The 18,291-nt window shown below is 38.9% G+C and overlaps 1 protein-coding gene across 2 annotated transcripts in view; it reads right to left on the bottom strand.

Moving 5' to 3' along the window:
* Positions 1-12,301: 12,301 nt before the first annotated feature.
* GABRA5 (gamma-aminobutyric acid type A receptor subunit alpha5) overlaps positions 12,302-18,291 on the bottom strand; it is a 103,508-nt gene continuing 97,518 nt past the window's right edge. For both annotated transcript variants that reach the window (XM_067755794.1, XM_067755802.1), the window contains one exon: positions 12,302-13,578. In XM_067755794.1, coding sequence (XP_067611895.1) covers positions 13,279-13,578 — 300 coding nt within the window. In that variant the 3' untranslated portion in view covers positions 12,302-13,278. The remainder of the gene's footprint in view (positions 13,579-18,291) is intronic.

The following is an 18,291-nucleotide window of genomic DNA, read 5'->3' as shown; positions in this document are numbered from 1 at the left end:
GCACTATACTTCTACCCTCGTTTCCACCCTTTTCATTTTAGATCCACAAGTAAATATATTGAATGCTTACCATTAGTTCTTATAATGAAGGCTCCTTGAGGCTTGCCAGGATTAAGTTATAAAACCTTTACTCCATCAAAATGCATAATGTAGCATATAAGAATATGTTAACTCCAATCAGGCAGCTGCTTTCTGGTATATCCCATGCTATAATTGTCCAGGAATTCATGTTTATCTTTAATTTTCTTCCCACATATTAGGCAATTTTTAAATTGTTTTGTGTGCTCAGTGTGTTTGGAATTATCAACATGGTTGCAACATTTTTGCTCTCATTTCATTCTTTTATATCAGAACTTCCTTCTAGGATCTTCTTCCACTTCCTAGAATTTCTTTTAGTAAGGATCATTTGGCACCCAAAATCACAGATTTTTATTAACCTAAAAATGTCTCCGGTGCATTTTCTTTCTTAAAATATAGTTGTCCTACATATAGAATTCAATTTGAAAGTTATTTTCTCTTAACTGTCATTATTCTCTGGTCTCTCATATGTTGTGGAGAAGGTATCAATTTAATTTTCATTTGGCTTTCTTTCCTCTGAATATTTTTTGAAAATCATTGTAATTTTTTAATTAAACTTAAAAAATTATATAATTGTAGATTCACACGAACTTGTAAAAATGATACAAAGAAATCCCATGTAACTTTATTAAGTTTCCTCCAAAGGTAACAGCTTAAAAAACTATGGTACAAATCAAAGACAACACAAACAGATGGAGTGGTATACCATGTTCTTGGATTAGACAAATCAATATTGAGAAAATGACTGTACTACCCAAAGCAATCCACAGATTCAATGCAATCCCTATCAAATTACCAATGGCATTTTTCACAGAATTAGAACAAAAAATTTTACAATTTGTATGGAAACAAAAAAGATCCTGAATAGCCAAAACAATCTTGAGAAAGAAAAATGGAGCTGCAGGAATCAGGCTCCCTGACTTCAGACTATACTACGAAGCTACAGTAATCAAGACAGTATGGTACTGGCACAAAACAGAATTATAGGTCAATGGAACAGGATAGAAAGCCCAGAGATAAACCCATGCACCTATGGTCAACTAATCTATGATCAAGGAGGCAAGAATATATAATGGAGAAAAGACAGCCTCTTCAATAAGTGGTGCTGGGAAAACTGGACAGCTACATGTAAAAGAATGAAATTAGAACACTCCCTAATATCATACACAAAAATAAAATCAAAATGGATTAAATATAGATCTAAATGTAAGGCCAGACACTATAGAAGTCTAGAAAGAACACTCTTTGAAATAGATCGCACCAAAATCTTTTTTGACCCACCTTGTAGAGTAATGAAAATACAAACAAAAATAAACAAATGGGACCTAATGAAATTTAAAAGTTTTGCACAACAAAGGAAACCATAAAGAAGACAAAAAGGCAACCCTCAGAATGGGAGAAAATATTTGCAAATGAAGCAACTGACAAGGCATTAATCTCCAAAATATACAAACAGCTCATGCAGCTCAATGACAAGAAAACAAACAACCCAATCAAAAAATGGGCTGAAGACCTAAATAGACATTTCTCTAAAGAAGACATAGAGGTGGCCAAAAAACACATGAAAAGATGCTCAACATTACTAATTATTAGAGAAATGCAAATCAAAAATACAATGAGGTATCACCTCACATCTGTCAGAATGGCCATCATCAAAAAATCTACAAACAATAAATGCTGGAGAGGGTGTGGAGAAAAGGAAACCCTCCTACACTGTTGGTGGGAATGTAAATTGGTACAGCCACTATGGAGAACAGTATGGAGGTTCCCTAAAAAACTAAAAATAGAGCTTCCCTGGTGGCGCAGTGGTTGAGAGTCTGCCTGCTGATGCAGGGAACATGGGTTCGTGCCCCAGTCTGGGAAGATCCCACATGCCGCGGAGTGGCTGGGCCCGTGCGCGACCGGAGCCTGTACTCCACAACAGGAGAGGCCACAACAGTGAGAGGTCCGCGTACCGCAAAAAAAAAACAAAACAAAACAAAAAAAAAACTAAAAATAGAACTACCATATGACCCAGCAATCCCACTCCTGGGCATATACCCAGAGAAATCATAATTCAAAAATATACATGCACCCCAACAGGAAGACAACCATTTGAAAACCAGGAAGAGGGCCCTCACCAGACACAGGATCTGCCAGCACCTTGACCTTGGACCTGCCACTCTCCAGAATTTTGTGAAATAAATGTTTATTGTTTTAACCACCCACTCTATGGTAATTTGTTATAGCAGCCTTCAAAGGCTCAGCTATGACACCAGCTAGGTGACAATGTTGTAGCAAAAATAGAAATGAGGCTTTTCTGATAAACAAGGAAAAAAAACAATAAACAGGCTGGGGAAACAGCATAAACAGGCCTGAAAGAGTTAAACAATCTTAGTTATTCCTTAGCAGTTACTATTAACAAACACTTGTAGCTAGACTTGTCCTTCACAAATCTAACCTCTAACACTCTGACTCAGTTTGAATTACATCTTGCACCTGGTGTTTACACCCCCTACACTCCCTTGTAGCAAATCACCCCTTGTAGCATTCTGCATTTCAGAAAGAAGGTTGTGGGCCAATAACCCAGAGACAAACGGACCCAGTTACTGGGCTGCCTGATGCCAGCTGTGACTGTTTTGAAATGATTCAGGAATAATAAAAATACAAGACCTTCACTACTTTGATCCTTATCACCTACCCCAGACTGTGAACCCCACCTATAAGTCTTCTCTTATTTCCCCAGGGAGGGGGGGTACAGTTTTTGAGGTGCTAGCCTGCTGTGTTCCCTTTTTGCCTGGCAAAGAATAAAACTACTCTTTTTCTTTTTCCTCCAAAACTCTGTCTCCGTATTTCTATTCAGCATTAGTGCACAGAGAGCCAAGATTTTAGCGTCAACAATACCTAGAAAGATTTTGGTTCCTATTCTCCTTGACCTTAGACTCTGCTGGTCTAGAGGTCTCAGTTCCGAAGGGAGGAATGCTTCTACCTGGGGACATGACAAGGATTCCATTGAAAACAGAGATAAGACTGGCAACCAGCCATTTGGGACTCAGGCCTCTGAATCAAGAAGCCAGGAAAGAGACTGACTGTGCTGGCTGGGTGATTAACCCTAATGACCATGGGGAAATTGGACTGCTGCTCCACAAGAGACGTTAGGAAGAGTATGCCTAAAATACAGGAGATATCTTAAGGAATCTTTTAGTATTTTCATGTCCTGTGATTAAAGCCAATGGAAAACTTCAGCAACACAGTTCAGCAGAAACCCCCCAGGAATGAATCTGGGTCAGCCTATCAGGCAAAACACCATGACCAATTGAAATGCTTGATGAGGGTAAAGTGAATATGAAATAATTAGTGGAAGGAAGTATTTGTAAATACCAGCTACAACCATATGGCCAGTTTCAAAAATGAGGAGTCTAACAGTTATGAATATTTCTTCTTTATTTTGGTGTGAATATGTTTTTGTGTGTATACAAATATTGTTGTTTTCTTTCCTCTATTATCCCCTTATCTAATATAAAGGATGTTAACAATAGTTAATTTTATATCTCATTATTTAAGTTATAAGATATCAAAACATGAGTGTACAGCGCCAAAAGACTTTGTGTTCTCTTCTGGGGAAAGTGTTAGCATGTTTTGGGTTGTAGTTAGGTTAGTTGCTTCATTTTAAGCAGAAATATAACTTTGTTACTGTCTTTATTTGGACATTAAATATGATTTAAGAGATGTGTGTGGGTGCCAAGTTGACAAGGGGAAGACTATGGTGGCATTTTGATTTGTCAACTTGGTTAGGCTACTGTCCCCAATTATTCAATCAAATATAAATCTAGGTGCTGTTGTGAAGGAATTTGTAGATGTAATTAGAATCCCTAATCAGTTGACTTTAAGTTTAGGACATTTTTCTCAGTGGGCCTGACCTAATCAGATGTAAAGCCTTAAAAACTGGCTTGAGACTTTCTGGAGAGAGACAGAGAGACATATGGAGAAAGAGAAAAGATTCCCATCTGTGGGCAAACATCTTTGGCCTGTGTCCCTGGAGTTCCAGACTGCTCCTGACAGTCCCTTCCTAATGGCCTGCCCTGTAGACTTTGAACTTGCCTTGCCAGCTTCCATAGTGTATGAGCAATACATATGTATGTTTATCACATATATCTATATATTTACAGATCTATATCTATATCTCCTACTGGTTTGCTTCTCTGCTTTACTGCTGAAGAATATAAAATCATTAACTATTAAACATTTGGAGGAAGAGAGGTATACTCTTTCAGTAGCAAGTTAAAGGGTCACAAAAATATTCAAACTACTTTCTCTCACAGACAACGCTCAGGAAGTCAGAAGAATGGTTTTGAATGACTACACTTACATTGCCTTTGCCCCTGTCATGCCCAGATACTTCAGTTAGAATACTTCTTTTTTTTTTTTATGGTCCTTCATTGCAGTTTTTCAAAGCATGCAATTTTATTTATGTATTTCTGAAATTTTAATTTTTTTCTAATAGAGCATGTTCTTATTAGTTATATATTTAATACAAATAAGTGTATATATGTCAATCCCAATCTCCCAATTCATCTCAATTAGGATACTTCTGCTAAGAAACTCCCCTCCATACAATGACGCTCCATTGGCTCACTCCTGTAAGCAAAAACAATGGGTGAGAAAAGTAGAAATTTCTTTTCCCTTGTCTTATTTACCTTGTGAAGATTTTAGGATGTTTGAGATTTGGCATGGTATACGTTTCTAGTAAAGCATGGAACTTCCAGAAATATCTTATGATTAGAAATTAACCATTTTAAAATGTCAAGTATTCCCAAGGCCAAGACAAGGTCAGTAGCTGTATGCAACGAAAGGGTAAAGCCAAGCTCTTCTTAAAAAGTTCCCATAGCACAGCTTTTGTCATGTGGGTTTAATAAAAAATCTAAAAATTCTGATGTAATCTATGTTTTTAAAATGGCTTAAAATAGGGATGAGGCATAGTGGAGTTTAAAATTAATTTATTTGAAAATAAAGTGCATGTTTTCTGAAATGCCCCAGTTTAAACTGGTCTGAAAAAGGTGCTGCAGACTCAAAGTTCACAGGATGAGGTAGGTTTCACTCTGAAGATGACTGAAGCAGAGGGAGCGGGAACTATGGGGAACTGTATAGTGGATTCCCAGCCAAAGGCAGAATGAACCCAAGCCTTAATTTGCTCAAGTCAGTTTTGATTTATGCCTGTTTTTCTGGTGTAATTATCAGTCTTGAGTCCTCTTAAAAGTGTCTTGGTTTAGGGCTTCCCTGGTGGCGCAGTGGTTGACAGTCCACCTGCCAATGCAGCAGACATGAGTTCGTGCCCCGGTCTGGGAAGATCCCACATGCCGCCGAGTGGCTGCGCCCGTGAGCCATGGCTGCTAAGCCTGCGCGTCCGGAGCCTGTTGCTCCGCCACGGGACAGACTACAACAGTGAGAGGCCCACGTACCGCAAAAAAAAAAAAAAAAAAAAAAAAAAAAAAAAAAGTGTCCTGGTTTAAACAATAAATTCCTAATTTAATTCCATTATGTTTTGAGAACATACTTTATATGATTTTAATCTCTTTTAGTGTATTTCTACTTGTTTTATGATACAGAAAATGCTCTATCCTGGAGAATAGTACAGGTGCACTTGTAAAGAAGGTGTATATATTCTGACATTGCTGAGAGAGTGTTCTATTAATGTCAGCTAAGTCAAGTTGGTTGATAGTGCTGTTCTTGTCTTCTGGCTCCTTGCTGATTTTCTGTCCAATTGTCCTATCAATTATTGAGAGTGGAGAATTGATGTTTTCAACTATTATTGTTGAAATGTCTATTTCTCCTTACAGTTCTGTCCGTTTTTGCTTCATATGTTTTGGCACTCTGTTGTTAGGTGCATATCTGCTTTGAATTGTTATATATTCCTGATGAATTGACTGTTTTATTGCTATAAAATGTCCCTTTTGTCTCTAGTAATCTTTTTATATTAAAGTTATTTTTCTGATATTGGTATAATCTTTCCAGTAGTCTTTTGGTTACTGTATGCATGCATGATGTGTCTTTATCATCTTTTTACTTTCAACCTATTTGTGTCTTTGAATCTGAAATCTGTCTCTTATTGACAGCATATAGTGGGATCTTTTTTTAAAATTTAGTCTGATAATCTCTACCTTTTGATTGGAATACCAAATACATTTGTTAACATAATTAACGTAATTATTGATATGATTGAATTATACCTCCTGTTTTGCTTTTTGTTTTCTTGTATCCTCTTTGTTCCTGTGTTACTCCTTTTCTGCCTTCTTTGGTGTTAGATATTTTATAGTGCACCATTTTAATTCCTTTAATGGATTATTTACTCTTTTTTTACTTTTACTTATTTTCCTAGTGGTTGCTCTGGGGAGTATTGTTCTTACCTTAAAACAATATAGTTCAGATTATTACTAATTTAGTTTCAATAGTATACAGAAATTTTGTTTCAATATAGGGCCCTGTCATCCCCTCATTATGATATTATTATCCTACAAATTACTGCTTATAAAGTCAACAATACAATTTTATAATTATTATTTCAAATAACTACCTTTTAAAATCAGTTAAGAGAAGAAAGAGTAAAAACTATATTTATATTTCCTATTATATTTACCTATGTAATTACTTTTACTGGTTTTCTTTCTTTCTTTGTATGGATTCAAGTTACCATCTAATATTTATTTTCAACCTGAAATACTTCTTTCGATATTTCTTGTAGGGTAGGTCTGTTATAGATTAATTTACTCTTTTTTTATTTACCCAGAGATGTCTTTATTTCAGTTACCTTTTGAAGGATAACTTTGCTTGATATAGAACTTTTGACCATTATTTCTTCAATAATTTTCTTCTTTATCTCTCCTCTCTCCTTCTAGGACTCATTTCATATATGTTGGTCTATTTGATGGTGTTCCACAGGTGTCTCAGGCTCTGTTCATTTTATTCTCTGTATTTTCTTTCTGTTCCTCAGACAGAATACTCTCTATTCACTTACATTCAAGGTTGCTGGTTCTTTCCTCTGCCTGCTCAAATCCAATATAGAGGCCAACTTCTGAATATTTCATTTCAGTTACTGTACTTTTTAGCTACAGAAATTTTAGTTGGTTCTTTTTAAAAGTGATTTCTGGGCTTCCCTGGTGGTGCAGTGGTTGAGAGTCCACCTGCCGATGCAGGGGACGCGGGTTCGTGCCCCGGTCTGGGAAGATCCCACATGTCGCGGAGCGGCTAGGCCTGTGAGCCATGGCCGCTGAGCCTGCACATCCGGAGCCTGTGCTCTGCAACGGGAGAGGCCACAGCAGTGAGAGGCCCACGTACCGCAAATAAATAAATAAATAAATAAAATAAAAGTGATTTCTGTCTCTTTATTGCTATTATCTATTTGGTGAAACATTGTTGTCCTACTTTTCCTTAATTTTTTAAACATGGTGTCCTTTAGTTCTTTGAACATATTTATAAAAGCTGATTTAAAGTCTGCCTACTAAGTTGAACATCTGAGTATCCTCAAGGTTAGTTTCTTTGGATTGTTTTGTTTCCTGTATATAGGCTATATTTCCCTGCTTCTTTGCATATCTCATAGTACTTGTTGAAAACTGGACATACTAGACACATATTTCAGTAACTTTGAAATCCAGTCATTCTTCCCTTCCTACTTACTGTTTGTTGTTGTACTTTTTTTGTTGCTGGAGGTTAGATTTTTTGTTGTTGTTTAGTAACTTTCCTGGACCAGTTCTGTAGTGTTTGTATTTCCTAGAGTATAAAATCTCTGTTTGTTTCAATTTCGTTTAATTTGTAGTCGTCTTTCTAGGTGTCATTTCTGTATCAGCATAGCTCTCTGTGCTCATTCTTGACTGTTCACACAGCCCTGAAGATGCACACAGCTTTCCAGATCTAGGAATATGTCAGAGGTTTTCATAGTTCACTGTGGACATGTGAGTCCCTACATTATCTTTTAAAATTTTTGGCTGGACTCTTTTTAGCCCCAGATTATATCACAGCCCTAGGAATCTATACTGTTTACCTTCCCTGACTGCTACTGACTTCTGTTATCAACAATGCCCTGGGAATAAAGCTTTTCCTTGGAGCTCCAAGTCAGGTCGAATCGTGGCAAAGCCTTGGGGACAGGGCTTTTTCTGGAGTTCCAAATCAAGTTAGCCCACTTTGTGTCAGCAAAGCTGCTGGTCTTTATGGGACCATGCCAAGGAGCTGGTAGGGAGATGGGAATATCCCTAAACTAAAGTGTCATAGACCCACTTTTCTAATTGAGGCTCAGTAGTTTTCTTCAATAAACACTTTTAATTTGTTGTGTGCCTTTATCTAAATTTCCAGAGTTCTGAAATGGTTGCTTTTGATAATCTTGCCAGAGTTGTCATTGCTTTTTGAGGGGAGAAGATTTACTGAGGTACTCTCTCCACCATCTAGCAGTCTCATTTCTGAATAGTAAATTATATGGCCACTTTACCTAAAGCAGGAGTCCCCAACCCCTGGGCCGTGGACCAGTACCGGGCCGTACAGCAAGAGGTGAGCGGCGGCGGGCTATTGAGCGAAGCTTCATCTGCTGCTGCTGCCTATCACTTGCATTATGGCCTGAACCAGCGCTGGCATTACCGCCTGAACCATCCCTCCCATTGCTCGCATTACAGCCTGAATCACCTTCCCACGCCCCACCCCCCACGTCCATGGAAGAATTGTCTTCCACGAAACCGGTCCCTGGTGCCAAGATTGCTGGGGACCACTGACCTAAAGGGTCAGCCTGCTACTCAGGCCAAGCCAGTTGTTGCCGTGTGTGGGTGTGTTCCCAATGTTGTTATGTGAAATATAGATACGTTTGTAAAAAATACCGAAATTTTTATTTTATAAACTCTTAAAGACATATTTTCTTTGGGTGGGATACAACCACCCCTACCCAAAGAGGTTTCATCACATCCAGGCCACCCACTTTCCGGTATTCATTCCCTCCATCAATTTACATTCACTGAGCACCTGTCACTGGCCTGGAATAGTGTTGGCTGCTACGGAGACAGTGGTAGCAACATGAAGAATGTATAATAAATTAGGCTTAAATTATATTGAGTCAATTAAACCTCATTTCAAATTTTCCTTTTAAGGCTATGCATTGCAAAATATAGTATCTGATGTTTGGTTTTACTTGTCTTTCGATCTGAACTCAGAAAAACTAAGGGAAACCCATTTTTTCAGACTTTTATATTAGGGAAATTCTAAGCAGTAAATATTTTTCAATCACAAGTTTCCATAAAGAACCCAGGCTCATTTTAAAATAAACTACAGACCCACTAAGATTGGAGTTGAGATAGACTATTGAAAATGACACTGACAAACAGATAATCATGCAAATCTTTGATGAAATGAACCATTTTGCACACTTCAAAAGCATTACCTTACATCACTGCAAACCTGGCAAGTAATTGCAATGATCAGAGTAGTAATTCATATTCAAATCCTCACCATGTTTGCTCATGGCATTGATTGTCCCAGATGTGCTAGTATTGTAATAAAGACATTAAGACTAATTTTTAAATATTTAAACTACTGTTTTCACTGAGAGAACTATGGCATTTCCAATTTTTTTAAAAAAGTTCTTTTTGATTTGAAGCTAGTTCTTACAGTACAGGCTAACATTGATTGAAGACTCTGTGCCATCGTAGTTATGCTTTCCCCTTGATGTAGACTCCCCGCTCCTTGCAGTCACCGTAATCATTTACATGGGTGCTCTGAGAGGAGCAATCACATCCAAACACGGGGTTCTAGTCAATCAGTGCTTCTCTCTCTCTTCCCTCCCTGCATCCTTGCTCCCTCCTCTCTCTCTCTCTCTCTCTGTCTCTCTCTCAGATGGGGAGAGTGCTACTGTGACAGGTCCATTCTATCAAGAGGAGTTTCTAGGATCACAGAAGCACAAAAATCTTATATAAGAAGGAACAGACTTAAAGGTCACGTTTTCAGTGTAAAAAATGTTCTCTAGGGCATTCTTATCATTCAGCCACTGCTTAAAGCAGGATTTTCCATTTTAGGTTACATTTTTGTTCTAAATCATCTTCCATCTGGAAGAAACTACATGGGGTTGTGAACCCAGATTTAGAAACTATGAGAACTGCAATCTATTTGCTCCTAATGATTTGAGCCAATAGATTAACCTCTTTGGGTTTTGATATCCTTATTTGTAAAATAGAGATTTCTCATTTACCTTACCTAATTCCCCTAACTTATCACAAAGGAGACATACAGCATTATTCCTAAAGCATTAACATAACAAATAGATTAGAAGATTACAACTTCCTTGTCAATATTCAATGCAGGGTGTTGTATCATTTTAACTTTGATAGTTACTCTCGAAATATCTGAACCCAATTGTTGCATATAAACATTTAGGTCAACTTTCACCATAGTCTGCCCTAAATAGACCCATCGCTTCCTGAGAAATAGAGAAGTAATACTGATTGCTGACTTATTAGAATATTCTGTCTATTTATGTTGATGTCAAAAGAGATACATTTAAATACTCTGGTTCTAAAAGTAGAGCACTGTAATTTATAATTATTTTCAAAAAATTTTATTCCTTGCCTTGTTGTCATTTTTCCCAAGGTGATTCTTCATTATGTCCTCATTAAAAATAACAAACACTGAAATATCTATAATACAAAATCAGCAGACAACTGATATGACCTTTTTCACTAAATATTCATCAGATTTAAGGCTGAGCAGCATGTAAATGCAGTAGTTAGATCTTCAAACTGGAATTCACCTAGCAGGGCTTCCAGGGTTTCCTGTAACAAAAGCTAGGACTTGTCAAGAAAATTATTGCAACCTGCTATGGAAGATATCATTTCCCATTAGGACTGAGATGTTTAAAGTGAGCATTTGTATGTATGTGTAGCCTTTTAGATCTAACCTATAGTATATTTTTCTCCAAACTACAATGCAAGGCTAAACTGTAAAGACTGTAAGAGAAATAAAAATAAACAGTAAATGAAAACAGAAGCTTCATAGTCAGCTTCATGTCTGCCCTTGGTTTTGGCCAATTTTATGCTGTGGTATAATGGAAAGCACAAACATCATTCTACAAATATAGCACCATTCGAAATAGAGAAATGCTTCTTGTGTGACGTTTTAAGAGCACCCCTTTTGTTGACCTTTACCTTTCTATTATGAGAGCCTGAGTAGCGGCAATGGAACCTCTGTGTATTTAATGAACAAGGGATGCCAAAAATGGGCACCAGTCTTTTGAAGAATGTAGTAGTTCTGTGCATCTCTCATACTACTCTGATAAAATGTAATACCTGATCTTGAATCCTGTGAAAAAGCTTGTCAGGATAAGTACTTGGAGTTTTCAGTGAGTGGATGCTATAGGCATTTATCTGGTTATTCAAGATGAAAGACTTCTGAATATCTGCCTATATGTGTGTCCATGGCCATGACCATGTCTGTGTCCACGAAACATGGTGAGGTGGATGGGTTTTTAAGAATTAGGTACCATGAAGTAGTCAATTTAGGCAGGTTTAATTTTGATACCATTTGCTAATGGTCATAATTTCCCTTTTACAAGTCATAGAGGAGACAGAAACTGTTCCTTTTATACATGTTGTTCCTGGATACTTCTTCTAACAGTAAGTAGCTGGTCCACATGCAGTTCTTTGTATCACTCTTTACAAACAGCAAAAGGAAAGCCATGGGGCTTCCCTGGTGGTGCAGTGGTTGAGAGTCCACCTGCCGATGCGGGGGACATGGGTTATTGCCCTGGTCCGGGAAGATTCCACATGCCGCAGAGCGGCTAGGCCCGTGAGCCACGGCCGCTGAGCCTGCGCGTCCAGAGCCTGTGCTCCGCAATGGGAGAGGCCACAACAGTGAGAGGCCCACATACTGCCAAAAAAAAAAAAAAAAAAGGAAATCCATGGAGAACTGAGTAGTCACTTTGCCCACAGCAAGCACCCACCTTGGGAACACCTTCAGGTAGAGCTCTATCAAGCAGAGACCTGTAGGGCACCGCACCCTCGAGATGTATGAGACGGAAAGAACTTCCAATTCTACCTATTCACCTCACTGTGGTTGAAGTCAGCTTTCTCTCTACATACTACCCAGAAGAATTAGATTGGAACAGAGGTGAGCAGCCAAGTGAGACACTTTTTCCCAAGCAATTTCATGATGGGTTTCCTTTACATAATTTTTAGAAAATGAGTCAATCCACCCACCAAAATATGAAATATTTTTCAAAATATGACATTTATCCACAAGATCAGTTTATTTTTTAATGAACATTTAAGGTTCATATACAAAAGCTAACAGAGCAATAAGTCAATCATGAAATAACATACAGGGAAATAAAATGGAAAATAACTCATTTACAATTTCTCACCACTGAAGCACTACACACTGTCTGCAGTGAGGTGTGGTCAGTGTTTCAGACAGTGGATGCTCAGGCCAAATGCCAAGACTGTCATCACACTACTTTTTGTTTTAAGATCTTTTCTTTCTTGGTCATTGTTCAGTTAGTGGGGGGAGTCGGAGGGAGAGAAGTAAGTTTCATTCCCACCTCCCCCACAAAAACTATTTTTAAGCAGTTAAATTTTTCCTTGGGGAAACATTGTATCTGTTAATCTAACATATCATATATTTCTGTTATTAAATGTCTGCATAAATATTTGTTTATTCTATTTCTTAACATAAGATCATGCAGTACTTTTAATTTCAGAACAGTAAGAATTATCAAAGGCAATTAGTTTTGTACATAAATGCCCACAGTTTCTTTTTCAAAGAAAAATGTGCTCTTTGTGATATTTGTTTCTTGTGAGAGTTGGTCAAGTAGTAATCATGGAGTATTTCCTAAAATATTTATTTGCTGGGAAAATTTGTATGAAATGACATTCAAAGTATAAAAAACATTGTTAGGTAACACTTGGAACAGTTAAAAATATACTTGTTTGTAAACTATCAATGTAAGATACTGAGCATCTGAGTATCAGAGCCATTGTCTCCTGTTTTTCTAGAAAGTGGCTTGATTTATCAACGTGACATCTTTGAAACATCTGACATTATATATAGAAACATCAAGGCAATATTATTTGTACATATTATTAAACATGCAAAAATTTCCTGAAAGATAGTGCCCAAAAAAGGGAGGTCCCCCAAGCTCAACCTCTCCTTGGTGCCCGTCACTGAACGTATGGCTGTCTTGGAGTTTGGGAGCATGGCAGCTCATTTTGGAGAGGTAGCCCCTTTAATCACTGGCTCCCTATTCAAATATGTTGCCCAGTAAACTAGGTTGAAAGTGCCAAACAGGACTGGGAATATAATTCGGGACATTTTGTCTATCTTGCTGATGCTGTTGTAAGTCTTTTTGTTTTCAGAAGTCTTGTCTTCAGGTTTTACTGAGGCTGAAGAGGCATTTGAGGTCCCTGAAGGGGTCTGCTCCTTTGGGATGTTTGGGGGGTGGGTCATCTTCCCAGTAGTATAAGCATTTGTTGATTTATTTAGTGTAAGTTCACGCTCCTTTTTCTGCAAAATATAAAAAATTTAAGGGCATGACGTTTGCAGGCAGCTGTCAGTTCACTTCTAAAGGTTCTGAAGGTTTATCTCTCAAAAGAGAGAGACAGAAACAGACATAAAGACAGAGACAGAGAGGGTATCAGCTTAGCTCTGGCAGAGGGCAGCCTTCCACAGACTTCTAAGCCTAGAACCCCACATGGCCAGTCTTGGATGTGAAATTCTAGAACAGGCAAAATACTTTATGGTAGAAAAATTCGGAATAGTGGTTACCTTTGTTGTGGTGGGACCAGGAATGGACTGGGAAGGGGCATGGTGACCTTTCTGGAGTGCTGGCAATGTTCTCTATCTTGATAGGGATTTGGGTTTACTGGTGAACATGTTCATCAAACCTCAGCAAAAGTACCCTTAACATTTGTGCATTTCATACTATGTAAATTTTGCTTCAAAAGAATCAAACAGTAAACAAATATTGAACTCTAGTTAGTGACATGCTTACTGAAGTATTAGTGGGAAATGTACTATTTACTTTGAAATACATCAAAAAATATGATGTATTGACAGATGGATTGAGGATGGGTGGATGGATGAATGGATAGACAGATTTTAGGTAACATAGATAGATAGATAAATGATAGATGGGTGGTGATGACACAAGCTCAGTAAAATGTTAATAGTAGACAGGTTTTCATTTTGTAGTTCTTCAACATTTCTGTATGTTTGAAAATTTGCATGATAGAATGTTGGGAAAAATTCTGTTCCTTTACCAAAGTAACATAATCTCATTAAATTAAATTTGGAAAACCAAAGAATAATTAAAGAAGATATATCACTATCTGAAAAACAGATCTGCATCCCATTGCTCATAGCAACATTATTCACAATAGCAAAAATATGGTAACAATGTGTCTGCCAGTCGATGGTTAAACAAAATGTGGTGTGTGTGTGTGTGTGTGTGTGTGTGTGTGTGTATACATACAATAGAATACACATTGGAACACAATGGAATAGTATTCAGCCATAAAAAAGGAAGAAAATCCTGCCATTTCCAACAGGGAAGGATCTTGAGAGCATTGTGCTAAGTGAAATAAGTCAGACAGAGAAAGACAAATACCATATGATTTCACTTATATGTGGAATCCAAACAAAAAAACAAAAAAAAGCTGAACTCATAGATACAGAGAGCAGATTGTTGGTCACCAGAGGGCAGGGGGCAGGGAGCAAAATGGGTGAAGGTGGTCAAAAGGTAAAAACTTCCAGTTGTAAGATAAATAAGATTGGGAAATGTAATACACAGCCCAGTAACTATGGTTTTTTAAAAAAAGAAAGAAAATATATTAACCATTAAAAATATGTGGGAGGGAGCTTCAAGATGGCGGAAGACTAAGACGTGGAGATCACCTTACTCCCCACAAGTACATCAGAAATACATCTACATGTAAAACAACTCCTACAGGACACCTACTGAATGCTGGCAGAAGACCTCAGACCTCCCAAAAGGCAAGAAACTCCCCACGTACCTGGGTAGGGCAAAAGAAAAAAGATAAAAACAGCGACAAAAGAATAGGGATGGGACCTGCACCAGTGGGAGGGAGCTGTGAAGGAGGAAAGGTTTCCACACGCTAGGAAGCCCCTTTGTGGGCGGTGACTGCGTGTGGTGGAGGGGGGAAGCTTCGGAGCCACGGAGGACAGTGCAGCAACAGGGGTGCAGAGGGCAAAGCGGAGAGATTCCCGCACAGGGGATAGGTGCCGACCAGCACTCACCAGCCCGAGAGGCTTGTCTGCTCAGCCGTCGGGGTGGGCGAGGGCTGGGAGCTGAGGCTCGGGCTTCGGTAGGAGCGCAGGGAGAGGACTGGCGGTGTGAACACTGCCTGAAGGGGCTAGTGCCCCACGGCTAGCCGGGAGGAAGTCCGGGAAAAAGTCAGGACCAGCCAAAGAGGCAAGAGACTTTTTCTTGCCTCTCTATTTCCTGGTGCGCGAGGAGAGGGGATTAAGAGCACAGCTTAAAGGAGCTCAAGACGGATGCGAGCCGCAGCTATCAGCGTGGACCCCGGAGACGGGCATGAGATGCTAAGGCCGCTGCTGCTGCCACCAAGAAGCCTGTGTGTGAGCACAGGTCACTATCTACACCGCCCCTCCTGGGAGCCTGTGCAGCCCACCACTGCCAGGGTCCCGTGATCCAGGGACAATTTCCCCAGGAGAACGCACGGCGCACCTCAGGCTGTTGCAACGTCACGCCGGCCTCTGCCACCGCAGTCTCGCCCCACATCCGTGTCCCTCCCTCCCCCCAGCCTAAGTGAGCCAGAGCCCCCTAATTAGCTGCTCCTTTAACCCAGTCCTGTCTGGGCGGGGAACAGACACCCTCAGGCGACCAACACGCAGAGGCGGGGCAAATCCAAAGCTGAAACCCAAGAGCTGTGAGAACAAAGAAGAGAAAGGAAAATCTCTCCCAGCAGCCTCAGGAGCAGCGGATTATATCCCCACAATCAACTTGATGTGCCCTGCATCTGTGGAATAACTGAATACACAATGAATCATCCCAAATTGAGGAGGTGGACATTGGGAGCAAAAATGTATATATTTTTTTCCCTTTTTCTCTTTTTGTGAATGTGTCTGTGTATGCTTCTGTGTGTGATTATGTCCGTATAGCTTTGCTTTTACCATTTGTCCTAGGGCTCTGTCTGTCCGTTTTTTTTTTTAAGTATAGTTTTTAGCGCTTGTTATCATTGGTGGATTTGTTTTTTTGGTTTGGTTGCTCTCCGCCTTCTTTCTTTCTTTTTTTAAATTACTTTAAAAATGTTTTTAATACTTACTTTTTATTTTAATAACTTTTAAATTTCATTTTATTATATTTTATCTTCTTTCTTTCTTTCTGTTTTGTCTCCCTTTTATTATGAGCCGTGTGGATGACAGGCTTCTGGTGCTCCAGCCAGACATCAGGGCTGTGCCTCTGAGGTGGGAGAGCCAAGTTCAGGACATTGGTCCACAAGAGACCTCCCAGCTCCACGTAATATCAAACGGCAAAAATCTCCCAGAGATCTCCATCTTAACACCAAGACCCAGCTCCACTCAACGACCGCAAGCTACAGTGCTGGACACCCTACGCCAAACACCTAGCAAGAAAGGAACACAACCCAATCCATTAGCTGAGAGGCCGCCTAAAATCATAATAAGGCCACAGACATGCCAAAACACACCACCAGTCATGGACCTGCCCACCAGAAAGACAAGATCCAGCCTCATCCACCAGAACACAGGCACTAGTCACCTCCACCCGGAAGCTTACACAAACCACTGAACCAACCTTAGCCACTGGGGACAAACGCCAAAAACAACAGGAACTATGAACCTGCAGCCTGCAAAAGGAGACCCCAAACACAGTAAGTTAACCAAAATGAGAAGACAGAGAAACACAGCAAATGAAGGAGCAAGGCAAAAACCCACCAGACTTAACAAATTAAGAGGAAATAGGCAGGCTACCTGAAAAAGAATTCAGAATAATGATAGTAAAGATGATACAAAATCTTGGAAATAGAATGGAGAAAATACAAGAAATGTTTAACAAGAACCTAGAAGACCTAGAGAGCAAACAAACAGTGATAAACAACACAAAAAATGAAATTAAAAATTCTCTAGAAGGGATCAATAGCAGAATAACTGAGGCAGAAAAACGGATAAGTGGTAGATAAAATAGTGGAAATAACTACAGCAGAGCAGAATAAAGAAAAAAGAATGAAAAGAATTGAGGACAGTCTCAGAGACCTCTGGGACAAAATTAAACGCACCAATATTCTAATTGTAGGGGTCCCAGAAGAAGAAGAGAAAATGAAAGGGACTGAGAAAATATTTGAAGAGATTATAGTTGAAAACTTCCCTAATACGGGAACTGAAATAGTTAAAGACCAGGAAGCAAGGAGAGTCCCATACAGGATAAATCAAAGGAGAAACATGCCAAGATACATATTAATCAAACTATCAAAAATTAAATACAAAGAAAAAATATTAAAAGTCAGCAAGGGAAAAACAACAAATAACATCTAAGGGAATCCCCATAAGGTTAACAGCTGATCTTTCAGCAGAAACTCTGCAAGCCAGAAGGGAGTGGCAGGACATATTTACAGTAATGAAGGGGAAAAAATCTACAACCAAGATTACTCTACCCAGCAAGGATCTCATTCAGATTTGACAGAGAAATTAAAACTTTTACAGACAAGCAAAAGCTAAAAGAATTCAGCACCACCAAACCAGCTTTATGACAAATGCTAAAGGAACTTCTCTAGGCAGGAAACACAAGAGAAGGAAAAGACCTACAATAACAAGCCCAAAACAACTAAGAAAATGGTAATAGGAACATACATATCAATAATTACCGTAAGTGTAAATGGATTAAATGCTCCAACCAAAAGACATAGACTGGCTGAATGGATACCAAAACAACACCCATATATATGCTGGCTACAAGAGACCCACGTCAGGCCCAGGTACACATTCAGACTGAAAGTGAGGTGATGAAAAAAGATATTCCATTCAAATGGAAATCAAAAGAAAGCTGGAGTAGCCATTCTCATATTAGACAAAATAGACTTTAAAATAAAGACTATTACAAGAGACAAAGAAGGACACTACATAATGATCAAGGGATCGATCCAAGAAGAAGATATAACAATAGTAAATATTTATGCACCCAACAGAGGAGCACCTCAGTACATAACGCAAATGCTAACA

The sequence above is a fragment of the Pseudorca crassidens genome, chromosome 1, assembly GCF_039906515.1.
Source record: "Pseudorca crassidens isolate mPseCra1 chromosome 1, mPseCra1.hap1, whole genome shotgun sequence".
Lineage (NCBI taxonomy): Eukaryota > Metazoa > Chordata > Mammalia > Artiodactyla > Delphinidae > Pseudorca > Pseudorca crassidens.
Note: the sequence above shows the minus strand (reverse complement) of the source record. Positions and strands in the feature narration are given on the sequence as shown.